Raw genomic sequence first — 18,029 nt, forward strand, 5'->3', positions numbered from 1 at the left:
TTGCTGCCATGGAGATTGCAAAACTATGGCATTGTGGTGGTATATTTTCATGTACCAGTTTAATGAAAAAGCATGCACATGTTTATAAAAGCTGCACCATTGTGTTAATGTCACAGTAAGCTATCTCAACACACTTTATAAGAGGCCAACGGTGGCAATTCAGTGACCTTCAATACATTTCTGAACTGAACACATACTGCTGTTTAATTATGAAGCATCGCAGTCTCGGTACAGTGGGTTCAAAAAAGTCTGTGGTTTAACCCTTCTCTTGTAGATGGTGCAAAAGCTGTCAATCATAACACATCAGACCATATCTTTGTTCAATAGTTTTGAATTTTATTGTGAAAAATATTTGCCAGTTTCTCTTAGCTGTATTTCATCTGATTTTTGACATATAACGTAGTTGGTAATTTCTTATAAAGTACATTTCGCTGTTACAGGGGTGTTCTGTCCAGTTGTCAGAGCACAGGGTATTAGGGGCGGGGGCAGCATTCAAGCAGCATCTACTGACATATCCAGACTTTGGTAATGCCACAGCCATTGAAATGCTAGGCAACATCCCTTGGGTCATATCTACTAAGAGGTCCTTCCGACCAAATGGAAGATACAGACCTGAATGTTGCAGACACCCAGAGGATTGCATGTTAGAATATGTGAAAGTTAATATTATCCAACAAGAATGTGGTAGCCAAAATATCAAACTAATGTCAATATAATGCATACTTTTTACTCCACATCTAAAAATTTTGAAGACACAAATGTGTTACTTAAGTACACGTATGGAGGTCGGTATAGAAAATCTACACTCACCTTGATAATATTCTAGAAGTCTATATTTTGGCTCTAATATTTTTGCAGGACGATATTAAATTCAGAATTTTCTGTTATCATACCCACACTGGGCATTCTCTAGATGATCTGAAGCATCTTTACATATCGTACAGTGTAAGTTCTTTGTAGAGTAGCATTGCAGAGATCTGTTACACCTTGAAAAAGCGGCAGACAGATCGGGAGCCTAGCTTCCCACATACAGTTCAGTGGCATTATTGGCTATATGTTAGTACAGCATATACAGAAATATTGTCTGACCTAAATGTCCTGCCTTAAATATGGTTCACAAAACTATAGTCCTCGTGGATGTAGATTATTAACTCCCATGAGTGGTATTTTTGTCAACATGATTTAAGACACAACATTTTTGTTAGATGATATTCTGACAACAATATTCTGGTACCCCACTGTTAGGTTTCTTGCTAGCCAGTATATATGCTGTTAGCTTTCTGCTAAGGGCTACAACTCAACTTCACAAAGGCTATTATCGGAAATGTTGATCATAAGTGCTACATCGTCAATACTTAGCCCTAGCTACTGATGCCTTTCTGTCCAAGATAACTGCCAATGCATGCCTGAAGGGGTACCAAATGTATGAGTTACAATATAAGAAATATTTGTTGCATAATATGGGAGCTATTTACTAAGGCTTTCGTGAGGAAAAGTGACTAATCAATTTACTTACCATCATAAAAGCTTAGGGGGTCAGCATAAAATTGTGCCGCCCTTAGTATAGCCCAGGGTTCTGCAAAGTCGGTTATGGAGAGCCGGGTCCATGCCAGATTTTCAGCATATCCATATTTAGAAAAAAGATGTTTCAGAAATCTACATTTTTCTAAATGTGGATATGCTTAAAATCTGGCATGGACCCGGCTCTCCAGGACCAACTTTGCAGAACCCTGGTATAGCCCCTCTAACCCTTCCTACCACAATATGTCATCTAGTAACAGCGAACTCTGAATTAAGCTATAATGGAATACCAAAGCCCCAGCTTTTTCCCCTCCAATAACAGTGCTGCGGCCTCTAAAACGCAGAGTTTCACTGGTTTTGGAGAAGTTTCGAAAAAATTTACTGATTTAAGGACATGTTAGCACTTCTCGCTCAATAAATATATACACTTCAAAACCACAAGGGCTTAGCAAGGCAAGAAAAAAGTCTAACTTTACGGCAACATCCTTAAAATGATAACAACAGATATTGTGTGCCTAGTTTAAAATGTTGCATTTGACTTGCTTTAAGGATGGTTCCAGCATGAATGATCTGGCTTATTAGGCATAGTGATTAGATTCTGATAAAATAAAATATATATTTACATATCTGGAAATTTGACTCATTTAATTGCCATTACATTTCAGGATTGTAGAGCTTATCACATAAAGAAGTAATTGAAGAGTGGCAATCTTGTAGTCAGTTCCCTGGGTAATTGAAGTACCTTAAAACAAAGCACACCACAAAGTTATATCGGGCCACCATGCACATAAGTATTTAGGGTGTAGACTATAATGCAAAACTAAAGGGCATATTTATACTCTATTTGTGCCGGATTTGCGTAATTTTTTTACGCGAATCCGGCGCAAGCTTAACTCCATATTTATATTTTGGCGCTAGCCATGTCTAGCCCCAAAATATTGGAGTTAAAGTCATTTTTTGCCTGCTGTAAACTACCTTGTGTACCTTGGGGTTCCCAGGCAAAAAATGACTCTAATGTCCTAGCGCCTTATCAATCCTCCAGTGCAAAAATCACGCACGGGGGAGGAGGGGTCAAAAAATGGTGCAAAGCTTGCTTTTCACCATTTTTTTATGCCTGGGTCAGGGCAAGCGTTAGGTGACCTGTGGGCCTATTTTCATGGTGGAACATCATGGAATAAGCCCACAGGTGCCCACCCAGGCCACAGGAACACCCCACCCGCACCAGAGGGACAGTGGAGTATGGGGTAAGTAGAGGTAAGTAGAGGTAGGTATTTTCATTTATTTTTTAAAGTGCCATTGGGGGCCCTGAAATGGGCCCCCATACAAGGCACTGGGTGCAATGACCATGCCCAGGGAACCCTTGTCCCCTGTGCTGGCGATTGGGGTGGTGGGCATGACTCCTGTCTTTTATAATACAGGAGTCATGTGGTATGGTAGGTTTAGCGTCAAGAAATGACGCTAATCTGGTTAGAGTCATCATTTTTGAGAGAGTCATTTTTTAATGCTAAACCCCAATCTCCCATACTGCCACCCCCACCCGGCTAACGTCACGCTCCATGACGTTAGCCCACCCTTTGCGCCGTCTTGCGCCATTCCATAAATAAGACGCCGGCCGGTGTCTTGGAATGGTGCTAGCCGGCGGTAAACTTTTTCACGCAAAACTGCGCTAGCACAGTTTTGCGTGAAATAGTATAAATATAGGCCTAAGACTTTTTAAAATGGAAAGAAAACCTGTTGACAATGGTGGTGATATGATTCAGTGATATTGGCAGTGATATTGGTGAGATTCAACAACCTAAGCAATTTTGGGTCAGATGTACAAAAATGCAATTTTGCATTTCTTAAATAGTGGCTTCATAGAAATTGCTATATAAGAAATGAAAAATGCTATGTACAAAGATACCGAATTCCTAATAGCGGCTCCTACAAAGTAGGAATGGCTGTTAGGAGATCGGCATTAAGAAATCCCATTGCATTTTAGTGAATGGGCAGATTTTGCATTACCTAAAGAGAGATTTTTTATTAATAAATTGCTATTTAGGAAATGCAAAACCAGGGATGGCACAGGGCAAAAGTCCCCACTTGGTGCACCACCAAAATAGCTGTGCACCTGTAGTGCACACATATGCCTAAGGGGCATGTGTGTGCTCTATTGCAAATAAAAAAAACACCTTGGGTTGCTTTTTCTAAATTGCACCTGGTTACCTCCGACTTCAAGTCATTGGTAATTGCATCTCCTAAATACCCAAGTCACATTTAGGAAACGTTTTGTACATTGGAATAGGAATCGCAAATTGGAAATCCCCATTGGCGATTTCCTATTCTGGGAATCGCAAATTGCGTTTTCTACGGAGTAGAAATCGCAATCTGCGATTTCTTAAAGGCCTTTGTACATAAGAAAAGGCTGTTTTGCATTTCTTAACGGCCCAACATACTGATTCCGACTGTTAAGAAATGCAAAAGGGCTTTATACATCTGGCCCTTTGTGCCTTGGATTGGGTGGTGGGAATCAAGGTTTTATGAAGTGCCATGAGTGATGTTCAGTGATACTGGCAGTGGTGTTTTGGAGATTCTATGACAAGGTCCCTGACTTTGGCAGTGCTCTAAGTAGCATTCAGTGAGCACTGGTAATGCAATAGCTGGGATTTAATGACATTGTCAATGCTACTGATAGGGCTCAGTAACCTTTGCAAACATAATGGCATGGATCAGTATCATCTAGAATAGAATAGGTGTAGTGCAGGGACAATTAAGTCATGTGGGTGGAGCTCGGGCAGACTAAAATAGCAAGGCCAGGGATCAATTACACTACCTAATATGGAATTCAGTGATGTCAACAGTTCAGTGTCGCGTCTAAACTACCCAAATATGATTATGAATTTATGTCGGCATTAAGAGAGAGTGGCAGAAAAGGGAACATCTTTTGACGGATATCTGTAGAGTTTCCGCTCTAGTTTTTGGATGCAGAGATGGAGTGGGAAGCACTGGTGGGAATGTTTCAGAATGCTGGAAGAAATAGAAATCTGCTGATGATGTTGCACGAGCATGAAAAGGCAAGCATTAAATGTAAAGGTAATGTCTTTGGAGTTCTGGAAGAGATGCAGATAGAAAATGAAAAGCCCAAGGCAACAATAAGGAAAAGCAAAAGCAACCCCTGGGAATCTCATAGGGCAAAAAGTGTAGAGATAGTATAACCATTTGGAAAAGGAAAATAGGGCAATGGCCGTTGTGTTAAGATTGTGTTGGGAAGACTAGATCAATGGAATCACTCCAAACAAAGCTTCCACAAATAGACACCAGAAGTATCTCAACATTACCTTTGGCACTGATATGGCTACAGCAACCTCATACGTTTGCAATCAACATCTGAGCTACATGCTAACTGCCATGAAACATTATGGTAACTACAAATTTGTTCTTTTACAATTACATTTTTATCACTGTGCTCAGTTCTTCAAACAATGGACCCTAATCCTGCACAGATGTCGTGAGAAGCTCAGTCCTTGTAGGCCAGACAGCTCAGAGGGACACATTTCTAGAGCTGCTTATTACCACCCTGCAAGTCCATAGGGTGTCCTGAATGGTCAGAAGACATGCAGAGGCACTGAGACCTAAACGAGTGGCGAGTGGCCTCTTTACATTCAAGAGCCTTGCCGGGAGGAGGGTGAACCAGAAGTCATGAAATCCGTCAGGTTCTTTACCACTGCTTGGAAACAACACCTAAGAGTATTATCACACTAAGCACAACAAATTTAAGATTAGCGTCCACAGAACATATCTGCACATCAAATATTATCCTCCTTACTTGGATAGGCACCCAGGCACTTGGGTGAAAGCTTCTCCACTGGGCATAAGCACAACCTTTGCAGGGTCTAATGATGACAAAGCAGAAATCCCTTGTCAGTGTTGAACATTTTTCCCATGAATCTTTTAGCAGTCCATTGATTGGTTTTGAAAAGGGAAATCCCATTTGGCTGCATCACTGATATCATTCGTTGTTGGTACCAAGGGTTTTGCAGCTAATATCGTACAAATACATACATATATATATATATATATATATATATATATATATATATATATATATGGATGATATCACAGAAGGGAGATGGATTGCTTGAGTACCTTATATGGATTGTCCATTTTTGTCTCCATTTTCAGACTAAACAGAAATTTCACTAACTGGAGGCAGGAAAGCGGCCAGAAAATGCATTTATGTACCGAGATGCAAGAGTTTTAAGCCGATGGGATGCTGAAAGACTGAATATAACTGTCAACAAGCGAATGATCTTAAATGAAGGGAAAACAATGAGCCAGACATTAAACTTCATCCACATTATCACAGAAGGCACAGAAACAGGCAAAACAGGTGACCCTAATTGCTTATGTGGCTTAATGACAACAAGTCCTTTAAGGAGTAATGAGACCCAATGTGTCAGCTTGTGTGGTGACTGATTGAGTTTCAATTTCCTAAGTTGCTCATCCTGTCCACACTTTTATTTGCATTTTGGTGCTTTCAGTCCAGAAGGAACAATTATATCAAAAGACTTAGGGGCTTATTTACAAGCCCCGTGCACCATCGGTGCACCACTTTTTCCCATATTAAAAGTTACGCACCAGCGGCACAAGGGGCTTGTAAATAAGCCCCTTAGAATGGAAAGAAAAATCCTGGACAGGATGGGATACAGGTTATGATTTTATTACACCCAGATGACAATAGCAGCTGGTGAACCTAGAAAACCATTGCCACATCCCAGTGTGAATCACCTTGAAGTCCTGACAGGCAATTTATTGTCTTTGAATGGGTGGTAGTAGAGAAGCATAGTCAAGTCATATGCCCAACACAGGTTTTGACATGTTACCAGCTAGCCTAACCCTACCGCCTTCCAAAGGCATCATTGTGTTGCCAGGTATCCCAGTTTTGTGACATTGCATTCCGGCTCCACAGTTTTGACTACAACTATTCATTCAACACCATAGTTCGGGATGAGTTCTTTGAGCAACAGCTTTGCCCCAATCGTTGTACCACATCGACGTCTTGGATAGGCTTATACCCATTTTGAAATCTTACACGCCACCACCAGAACTGTCCTCTTTCTAAAAAAAAAAAAATTGAATGGCCATTTAAGAGTCATCTTGATGGCTTAAGCTTTGATCAATTTTACACACTTTCAGGTATCATGTTAGTAAAGATGTTCCTGCTGAAAGAAACCAATTTCGCAGGTTTGGGTAGATGTGTTTTTATCCTTGGTTCACATAAAAAGCAGGTATCCTCATCTGGTGACGGTAATTGTCAGTCTTGGATTATGTGCCTTGCCTTTTTGCCTGCCAAAAGCAGAGGGGCTTCTTCTGCCAGTCTGAAGATGCTTGGATGCTTGGACTCAATCATGATTGCAAGCAGACAAGGGAATGCAAGGATGGGCATCAGTAGCACATTGCATCTCTATTAAGTTCCAGTCACAGTTCTTGTACTGGTCAGGGGAAGGGGGAGTGCAGGGAGCTGCAGGTCCCTCCCAGATGAACCGAGTTACACCCCAATATTCATGTCACGTTTCTGTTGGCTTTGCATGTCCTCTGGAGGGACCAGATGGTCCTGGGGGTCACCGGCTTCTCCCTGTGGCTCTTTGGGCACCAAGTTGACCATTTCTTGGGATTTGCTAGGGTCGCCATTCATCCCGCCAGCCTGGCCTCCTTCCGCGGCACCACCACTGCCATTTATCACCAGCTTCTTCTTGTGTCCACATCTGTTTGGAGAAAGAATGCACATAATTACCGGTAATGCTCTGAATGCAACTATTTTGCTCACATTTTCAAAGCAGGGGGGAGTTGGAAGCAACACCTAATTCTTTCAGCTTTTTCTGAGTGCTGTCAAGAAACCACAAATAGAATTTGGTAACATTGGTCAATGCGCCCTCAGTGTAGTTTGAAAACTGCTTAATTGTCCATGTAGAGAACTTCTCTTAAAGTTCCACAGTTTTTAAGTGAAACGTAAACCCTTCCTGTTTTAACCACCTTTGATGCAGGGATGTCTGTTATATGTAACTTCCTCAAAACTCTAAACTGCAGGGAAAATACATTGAAAATTGTTGCATTTTCCTCACAGAGGAAAGAAAATAGTTTTGAGGAAAATGCACTGTGCAAGAGTTGCACCCTGCTGCTTGGTTTGATCCTACTGTGCCGGGATTTGGGGTGGAGGAGGTCTTAGTTATCTCCTGCACCCCTCTCAGATAACTCTGGCCACTTACCACCTCACAGTCTCAAACTCAAAGTTCTTTTTTCTGCAACTGCCCACCTTCCAATCTTGTAAACACCACCCATCCTCTGACCAACCAGAAATACATCTGCAGACTCAGCCACCTCCTGACAAATTCAGTAGTCCTTCTCTCATCCACTAACATTCCCAAAGACCCTCTCACCTCCAGAACCATTCTCAGAATTCTGTCTTACAGAATGCTCATTGCTGTGCTGTCCAAAGCCATTCCTGCTTTGCATACATACAGGCCCACCTCCTAGTCTCATTTTCAGGCAGTTATTTCCTGACCACAGACAGGCTGACTCATCTCCTCATGCCAGTCCCTCTTGCTGTACTTCTCAGCTGCATCTTCAGAGGCCTTAGCAGATCCAAACATAATGCCATCAATAACATTTGATTTAACATTTTTCATTTGAACTGAATTCTGTGAAAGGATCTGATTGGCCGATGCAACTTGCAGTGCCCACATATCAGCTTTCAGGGGAACCAATTAATGGAACCTAAAGCACCTAAAGCTTGTTAATGATTTTGAGAATCTATTATTTATTACAGCTTGGTAAATCTTTGGGTACCTTACAGTGCTTTCTATTTGGAATTCTAGTTTGTATGAGTCAAATGGTTAACTATTGAAACCTGTTTATATAATTCTCTTGAGTATATTTATTATCAATTACCAGAGCAGTAGCAGATGTCAGTTATCCTTAGTACAATGAATACAAGTGATATATAGATATTAATTAATAATAAGGGGTGCTGGGTCCATCCAGACAGAAACTGCTGCTATAGTAGAAATCGACAACAGGCAACGGAGGATAACAGGTGCCAAATCTTTAAGTATGTGCACCAGCATAGGTTGCAAATGTTGTGTTGCCTCCCCCTCCTCTAGGACCTCACAGCAGCCTGCACACAAGCTGCTGAGAAGCAGAAGAACAGGAGAAAGAATAGTGATTGTCCAGACCGACCCCACCCTGGGTAAATCATGTTATGCCTGGATCATTGTTGACAGTTCTTTTCCCTCCATTTGAGGCCATGTTCCTCCAGAGTCTTTGACTACCTGAAGGTTGGGGTTATGTGTCATTCTCATTTTCCATTCAGGTCTTGCTGGCTATTAAAACATTATAAAGGTACAAATGTCTCCTTTTTATTTCAGCCCAAGCTGACTACTGCAAGGCTGTCATTGCACGCCTCTTGGCTTTTCTGTTGTTTGCCAACATCTACAGGACTACAGTTGTGCAGCCGTCTCGCTAGTCGTTGAACTCAAGCTGACTACTGGAAGGCTATAGTTGAGCAAACCTAACCCCTTCTAAGTGAAATCTGTTGACTACTAGGAGACCGTAGATAAGCACCACTCTCCCTATTGTTTGAGCACACGCTGACTCCTGGAAGGCTAAAGTTGCATGCCTATCACCTTTTCTGTTTTATGCCAACATCTACAGGACCACAGTTGTGCAGCCGTCTCCCTAGTGGTTAAAATCAAGCTGACTACTGGAAGACTATGGTTGCCTGTATCTAGCCCCTTATACGTGGCATTTGCCGATTACTAGAAAACCATACAGGCGCAACAATCTCTATATTTCTGAGCAAACGCTGACTACTGGAAGGCTATAGTTGCATGCCTATCACCCCTTCTGTTATATGCCAATATATACAGGACCATAGAGGCGCACCAGTCTACCTATTTGTTGAGTACACGCTGACTACTGGAGCCTATAGCTGAATGTAACTAGCCTTTTTTGTTTGGTATAGATGCCTAATAGCGCGTTCCTCTCATCTCAATTTGGCACAAGTTTTTTGCCAAAAAGTTATAGATGTGCATACATTTGCCATATGATGCTTACAGGGGTACTCTTATGTGGCATGTGCTGCCTATAAGATCACAGATAAGTATACATGTGACTTATGTAGTCTACTACATTATAGATGTGCATGCATATAACATATTCTGTCTACTAGAAGAGTGCTTATGTGCATGCAGGCTACTAGAATATAGATGTGTATGCGTGTGACATATGTGGCCCACTTAAAAAAAATATAGATGTGCATATATTTGACATATGCTGCCCATTAGATCAAATGGGCATACATGTGGCATTTGCAGCCTACTAAAAGATTTTAAACACACTTCGCTCTCCTCCATTTGTCATGTCCCTACTTTTTGAAGATCATTGATGACGCTACGCCTACGTAAAGACATCCCCTTAAAGAGATATGCCCACATAAAAACATCCCCGTATATAGATGTACCCACATTAAAACATCCCTGTATAGAGATATACCCATAGAAAGATACTCCCACATAAATACACCCCCTTACAGTGATATACTCATAGAAAGATACACCCAAATAAAGACATCCTTGTATAGAGCTATACACCATACAAAGATACACCCACAAGAAGATATCCCATGGTAGAGATATACCAATATAAAGATATGCCTGCGTAAAGACATCCCCTTCTAGAGATATACCCATATAAAGATACGCCCATGTAAAGACATCCCCTTCTAGAGATATATCCATAATAAAGATACCCCTACGTAAAGACGTCCCTAAGGATATACCCCTATAAAGATATGCCTACGTAAAGACATCCCCTTCTAGAGATATACCCATATAAAGATACACCCATGTAAAGACATCCCCTTCCAGACATATAAAGGTACTCCCTCATAAAGACATCCCCTTCTAGAGATATACCCATATAAAGATACGCCCATGTAAACACATCCCCTTCTAGACATGTATCCATAATAAAGATAACCCTACGTAAATACATCCCCTTCTAGAGATATACCCATATAAAGATACACCCATGTAAAGACATCCCCTTCTAGGGATATACCCCTATAAAGATATGCCTACGTAAAGACATCCTCTTCTAGAGATATACCCATATAAAGATACACCCATGTAAAGACATCCCCTTCTAGACATATAAAGATACTCCCTCGTAAAGACATTCCCTTCTAGAGATATATCCATGTAAAGATACACCCATATAAAGACATCCCCTGCTAGACATATAAAGATACTCCCACGTAAAGACATTCCCTTCTAGAGATATACCCATATAAAGATACGCCCACATAAAGACATCCCCTTCTAGAGATATACCCATATAAAGATGCGCCCATGTAAAGACATTCTCTTCTCGAGATATACCCCTATAAAGATATGCCTACGTAAAGACATCTCCTTCTAGGGATATACCCCTATAAAGATATGCCTACGTAAAGACATCCCCTTCAAGAGATATACCCATATAAAGATACACCCATGTAAAGACATCCCCTTCTAGACATATAAAGATACTCCCTCGTAAAGACATTCCCTTCTAGAGACATATCCATATAAAGATACACCCATGTAAAGACATCCCCTGCTAGACATATAAAGATACTCCCACGTAAAGACATTCCCTTCTAGAGATATACCCATATAAAGATACGCCCACATAAAGACATCCCCTTCTAGAGATATACCCATATAAAGATGCGCCCATGTAAAGACATCCCCTTCTAGAGATATTCCCATATAAAGATATGCCTACATAAAGACATCCCCTTCTAGAGATATACCCGTATAAAGATATACCCGCGTAAAGATATAAAGATACTCCCACGTAAAGACTTTTTCTTCTAGACATATAAAGATACTCCCATATAAAGACATTCCCTTCTAGACATAGACCCATTTACAGATCTGCCCAGTTCAAGAGATCCCATCGTAAAACTATTCTGACATAAATGACGATGTGCAGGCATAAAGATAGCCAACCTATTTTTCTTTGCAGTATCATTTTGATTTTAAGAAGATGTACTGTCTAGTACCACAAACTTGATTGTTTGCACCCATTCTAGGAGAGACGTTTGGTGTATCTAAATGTCTACCACAATTAGTAGATCTTAACGACTTATGGTGCATATCTAACATTCTTTCATGCGGTGCTGCAAGCCACCCTGCTGCGCTGCGTGAAAGGGCTGTATTTGTATTTAACATTATACAGTACATTCCTGTATTTTCCTGGTGCTGGCGCAATTTTGGCTGCCTAGCGCCAACGTAGGCACCCTTGCGAGGGTGTCTGTATTGTAGGCAGGATTGTTTTAGAAGCATTTTCCTCTTCCTATGTGTTCTGCAGAATGCAGCTCACTTAGAAAAAGTAAACAACAAGCAGCAATAACGATATTCCTCATCGTAGCGCCTCCGGGGGGAGGCGTACCATTCTGACGTACTCTCAGGTCAAGCAGTGTTTCTAAATATGGGAATGTGTCAGAATCCATGGGTGGATGCGTGAGAACGCCCATGCTGCACCCATGGAATGTCTCCCTGCCGCAGAGAAACGCAAGGAAGAGATTTGTGCTGCCTTGTGTTACACCAGACTGGCCAGGTGGCCTTGCGTATCTTGATAAATCTCGTTTAGGTTTTGCGTCGTCCTTGTGCCCCACTGCCTGGCGCAAGGGCGTCACAAAACCTTGTATGTTGACAATAGCCCTACAACGAGACCAGGAACCTGTGACAATATCATTGAGGAACAACTGTGGGCCAAAGGGGGGTGAGAGGCTATTTTGTAAGCAATCAAATGTGCATGTAAAGAAATGGAAACTTCTGCATGGCTGATCAGTTAGAAAGGTGTGCAATGCACACGGTCTGATGGCCCCAGGAAGTGCCTCTTCACTCCTCTCTGCTCCTCAGTTTTATTTTCTAAGATACATTGTGACAACAGCTTGTTTGGTATGCCCCTTAGATCTGCTCTCAGAGGGCAGCTCTCCTCCTCCTCTGAGTCTCTTCAATAGATCTTCCCATGTACCTTGCTGAGAGAGGCACAGATTCTGCATCTAGGAGTATGGTCTTCCTTACCCTGGGGCTGGACCGGGTATTTACCCCCATCAACCATGTGAGCCACTGAGGGAAGAACTCAAGGTTACATTATATACACATTCTGAGGCCACTTTTTTGAATTTAGGAGAGTCAACTCTGGTCCAACCCCAACTACTAAGTTCCCTCTGCCCGGGGCTGGGGGGAGCAAGGCCTATCTAATACAAGCAGACGTCTGTCCTAAAGGGAAACGCGAATTCAGTTAAACCTCAGAGTGCTGCGTATCCCAGATAGAATCTTTGTGGTCATCTACTTTTGATTAGTTCCTCAATTTTTAGGGAAATTGGATTTCCTCAGGCCTTGTTTGTGCAAACTGTTCTAGATGTCCAATGTTGGTTGGGCTAATAAATTCACTGTTAAGGTTATGTTGGCAGATATGTAGGAGCTGGAGCTCTGCATTTAAACGAGTAATTACTTCAGGCTCCTGCACACCACTGGATGAAGGTAAGCCTTGGAGTCTGCCTGGCCTCCTAAAGGCCTGGTGCTTTTAAAATGTTAGAAGGACTGGGACAGGGGCAGTCATGCCAACTGATTGCAATTAATTACATCTCCTCTCTGCATGGGCTATGCATATTTACAATACCCTTACCTGGGCGCCAGTGTGAGGGAAGAACGAGGCCTAGGAGGACAGGGAGACGTTTAAGCTATGAGTAGCATGGCAAGTACCTTTGAGACATATTACTGTCCTGTTCTGGGCGCATCATACTAACTAGCTTCAGTAATAGTCAATAAATTACATCTTCTTCTCAGTTAAGGTGCAGCCATGTTCCCTATTTCTAGAAAAATGGGATTGTGGGAAAGTCCCTTGTAATTAGAGTCATTACAGAGGAAGTCCAAATACTTGAGATTTGATGAAAGGTATAGTAAACACGATTACTTCATGATTGGTCCACAAGTTCCTTATTTATTAATATAGGTAGAACAAGAGGTTTCCAGCGTAGGTAACATCAGTAAAGAATCCAGAACAACAACATGTGAAACTTCAGCCAACACGTGTTTCGCCCCAGGGGCACGTAAGCCAGGTATTTCTCAAGGCTGAAAAGAAAGGGGAAACAAAGTCCCACTCAGAGGAATACTCATAAAGGGGGTCTGATATTAAGACAAAGAAAGACTAATATAGAAACAACACCAAAGGGTGAGAAAGTGCCTAATTACGTGCTAAACATTAGTGTTCTCAGGTAAAGGTGATCCCAGAGAAGATACTCAGAAAGATCCAAAATAAAATTTAATTTAAAATTTAAGATAAAATTTACAAGACAACTAGTGAGTATCAATTTTTTTGTGTAGGTCAAAAGAGATAATATACACTAGATAGAGCATAGACACTAAGAAAGATAATCATCACAGTCGTAAATACCAAGAATATGTGCATGAGGAGGAGGCAGTGTTTATAAGAAGTGTTAGAAAACAGTGGACTCCAATATAACGCCTAGAGGCAGATGCCAAGTGCAAAGGAGTGACCAAAAGTATGAAATAATAAGTGAAAATGAGTTATACAAGGGAGATAAACATTAGAAGTAAACATACCATTCAGGTAAAGTAGAGCAATACAGAACACTCTGCGATATATATAATCATGCGGTCTGTCCTTAATCTGCAAAAAATACACACAACTGTATACTATTCGATATACATGTTCCCTATTTCTGAAGGCAGATGTTATGTTACCATCTCAAAGCACCTGGTGGGGCTACGGTGAACCCCCTCTTCATAAGGTAGGACTTCCTTATAAAGACTCAGACCCGGGGTGTAACTCAAATGATGCAAAATGTGGTGATGGGCCCCTGAGCGTCCTGAATCTTGCAGATATTCATAACCTTAGGCAGCCCGGGGGGGCCCAGAAAAGTGCACTCCAGGAGGTGCAGAGGCCTGTGTTATGCCCCCGACTGTGACACCATACGTAGCCAAAGAGTATAGACATTTCGTAAGGGGACCTAAGAAAGCTCACCCTTCAGTCTGTAGAACTCTATGAAAGGTCCTGCTAAATTTGCATGTGTGTGTGGATGGGTCTCCAGGTGTGCTGTTTGCTATACTTATAAAGTGTTCCTAACATCAATACACCCTCTGGTATTTCCCTGAGAGACGGATCCCATTTTTGAAGACAACCCTATTGTTGTTCCTTTTCAGGGTCTGCATGAATGTTGGTTAAAGTTTGGAAAACATCTCTTGAAGGGAGCGCTTCTATGGGCTATGGACGTGATTTAGCATCGCCCACTGACAATAATGTAGTCAAGATAAAATAACACCCTGACGTAATGACAATATAAGTTAGAGCACCAGATCAAACTTAAGGGCAAGGTCTATGTCTGAGCGGCAATCGTACCTAATGTTCTAAAAGTTCTCAGACGTGGCTCTCGATGAGGACCCGTCAACTCAATCTAACGTTTAACTCTACTGGCTGTCGATGAACAGGCATGCTCTGGGTGCCACCAGAAATGAAAAACTACTAATGATACATTTATTCTACAAAGGCACGAGACGTTCATAAAGGACCCTTCTACAGTGGCATGAGACCTTCTTAAAGGTCCTGCTATCATGTCATAAGACACTCTTAAAGACCCCTGCTTCACTGAAATGAGACCTTCTTAAAGGTCCCTGTTAAAATATACTTAGACCTTCTTAAAGGCCCCCGCTTCAATGGAATAAGAGCTTCTTAAACGCCCTCGCTACAATGGCATGAGAGCTTCTTAAAGGCCCCCGCTACAATGGCATGAGAGCTTCTTAAATGTCCCTGCTACAATGGCATTCTTAAAGGTTCAGCAGATACAGCAAGGAGTCATTTACACTACTTGATTTCTCCTTCAACCACACCAAAACAAATTAGTCCCAACTTTCATCACACACAGAGGCCATTAAACAAACATGGCCTACCTTAAATCACACCACACTCCATTACCACATCGTCCTGAGGGACATCTGCTTTTCCTCAGACCACCTCTTTTCTGCCCTCGCTTCCAAAGATCCCACTCCAGAGGATTTGCCTCCATCATTCAAGCATCAGAAACCTCAAAAACATTCTTCCTGGATCGAAGGATTACTATTCATGTGACTTTTCTCAAAGTTACAAAAACATGACTATTAGAGTATTAACTACTGACTCATTTTTCTTTCCCTGTTCTTTCTTGCTCCCTGGACCCAGCTTAAGAGGCCACCTTCGTGATGAACGATGGTGCATTGCAAATGTGATAAACGTTATAATTCTAATTCTACTACTACTAATATTGATAATAATAGAGAAAGTAATTTTACTCCAAATCCTATATTTATGACGAAACCTGGTACGTATGAGTACATTCATCATTTTACTGTGATCAGACTTTCAATCACATGATTCCATCAAAGCTGCTCCTGTTACACAGCCCTTTAACTCCATAGACAGTGGTTTGCTATCACAAGAATGTTGTCTCAGCCACCAAACACCTAAATCAGGCTCCATGATGGCAACCGCTGGCCAACCCCCAACCCCGGAGCTCCTTCCCACAGGCCTCTCACTCTCACCACCGCTCACGGCTAAGCCATGGACTTCTTTGAGTACTGCTCTGAACTCAGTCCTAACAATTATATTTATATATCAATGTGTGCATAGCATGTGATTATAAAGATTGAAACACAGCAGCTGTTGGGGGGGTGTAGGGTAGGCGAGTGGATAATATGCTCCATTAGAGAGCTCATACTATAGAAGACCAGTCTATAGAGACAGCCTTTCAATATTGGAAAGGACTCATTAGGGTCTGATTTCCAACAAAGGGTTTCTGAACATTGATTTTGCGTCTTAATAAAACGATGGACCAAAGAGGTTATGATTTTATATCCATGCATGTATACCCATGGGGAAGCACATGACGTCAATAGTGTGCGGTTGTTGTACTCAGGCAGTGCAGAGAGAAAGGACTGGTGTCTTCAAAATAAAGTTTTAGAGTGAATGAATGAAAGTGCAAATATTCCTGCAGAGGAAGGCTAGCTTAAGATCACGTGTAAACATAACCACTGGTAAACCCAAAAACTTCTCTAGAAAAGGGAGCAATTTGGGATTTCTTTCCTCCAGATGAAGATCGCTCTGTTTGTCAGTGTAAACTTTAATCTACCTTCTTTGGCCAAGTGGATGCCAGGCACCATTTCTTAGTGTCACTGGTCACAAACAAATCACCCAGAGCCGATTTAGTCACCACAATAATTAAATACATATTAAAAAAGCTAAATGGTTCCACTCTATCTGGAAATAAAACATTTTTGGTGCATTGGATTGCTATTGGCTATTTTTCAGGTACTAAAACAGAGCACTTTTTAATGTAATTTTGTCTTTAACAATTAAACTTCCCGAGTAGCTAAATCCGTTTATAATTTCCATATGCCTTTCTTTCTTGAATGCATATTTCAGAGGCCTCAGTGAAACAAACATCATTTGGAACTGCAAAGTCATCCATCACTCAAGAACGCAGCTTAACAACAACTCTGGGGGTAATAGAAAAAAATAAACAGCCAATGGAAGACGAAGGAATGCCTGCTTGTCTCCTAAAAAGGGAGCTTTGGAATCCCAGGTCAAATATGTTTCGTGCGAATTAAATCCTTTGGGAAAAAAGACAACGACTTTGAAGGTTTCCGAGGCTGCTTGGTTTAGTGACACCAGATGAGGAGAGCTGAAAATGAACACGCTTCAACTAAAGTGGCTTGCATGAAAAAAGTAAAAGTTATGCACTGTGTGTAACTTCCAGCCAAGGATATGGTTCCAATTACGTAAACTATGCTCCAGTCAACCGCTTCCAGATGCTCCGCATCCTGGTCAGCAGTAGCTTGGTCTGGAAGGCGGCCATGTTTCCCTGTTGCCAGGGCAACCGGGAGAATCAGGTCCATCTTCACAGACATAACAATACTGACAGGCAGATCAACCAACCATAACATTTAGATCCCAGCTGCCCCATGTGAAGTGACAACTGGCTTGTAAGCTTTTTATTTGATGAGACCATGTGGTAGACATTTGTGTGCAGACCTTTCAACGGTGAAAGGATATAATGTTTATGAAACTAGATATACGCTTGGAGTCTACTGCAGCTACTGACAGAGTGGTGAAAATGCATTTTCCAATCCCTCCCACACATCTGAGCGGCTACACTACGCTACTGCCTCAATGGGTTCCTTAGGCAGAGTTAATTTTTAAGAGGGACAAAAAAGGAAAAAAATGTGCTAGAAAGTTAGCCTTCTCTACGTCTTAAAATCGAGAGCGGCAAATGGTAGGTACTGGGGCTTAGCTTCATGGGGGTGTTTGGGGTGTTACACCCCACCAATAAATACATTTTAGTATAAGTAGTTGGGTACAAGTGTTTTCAGTTGGGTATGGTAAGGTATGTGTCAGATTTCACCAGGAATGTTTACACATACAGA

The 18,029-nt window shown here is 41.6% G+C and overlaps 1 protein-coding gene across 1 annotated transcript in view; it reads right to left on the reverse strand.

The window, feature by feature from the left end:
- Nucleotides 1-315: 315 nt before the first annotated feature.
- The window catches only part of CD44 (CD44 molecule (IN blood group)), a 168,289-nt gene continuing 150,575 nt past the window's right edge, over nt 316-18,029 (reverse strand). The window contains exon 8 of the mRNA XM_069221838.1: nt 316-7,265. Coding sequence (XP_069077939.1) covers nt 7,049-7,265 — 217 coding nt within the window. The 3' untranslated portion in view covers nt 316-7,048. The remainder of the gene's footprint in view (nt 7,266-18,029) is intronic.

The sequence above is a fragment of the Pleurodeles waltl genome, chromosome 3_1 (assembly GCF_031143425.1).
Source record: "Pleurodeles waltl isolate 20211129_DDA chromosome 3_1, aPleWal1.hap1.20221129, whole genome shotgun sequence".
NCBI lineage: Eukaryota > Metazoa > Chordata > Amphibia > Caudata > Salamandridae > Pleurodeles > Pleurodeles waltl.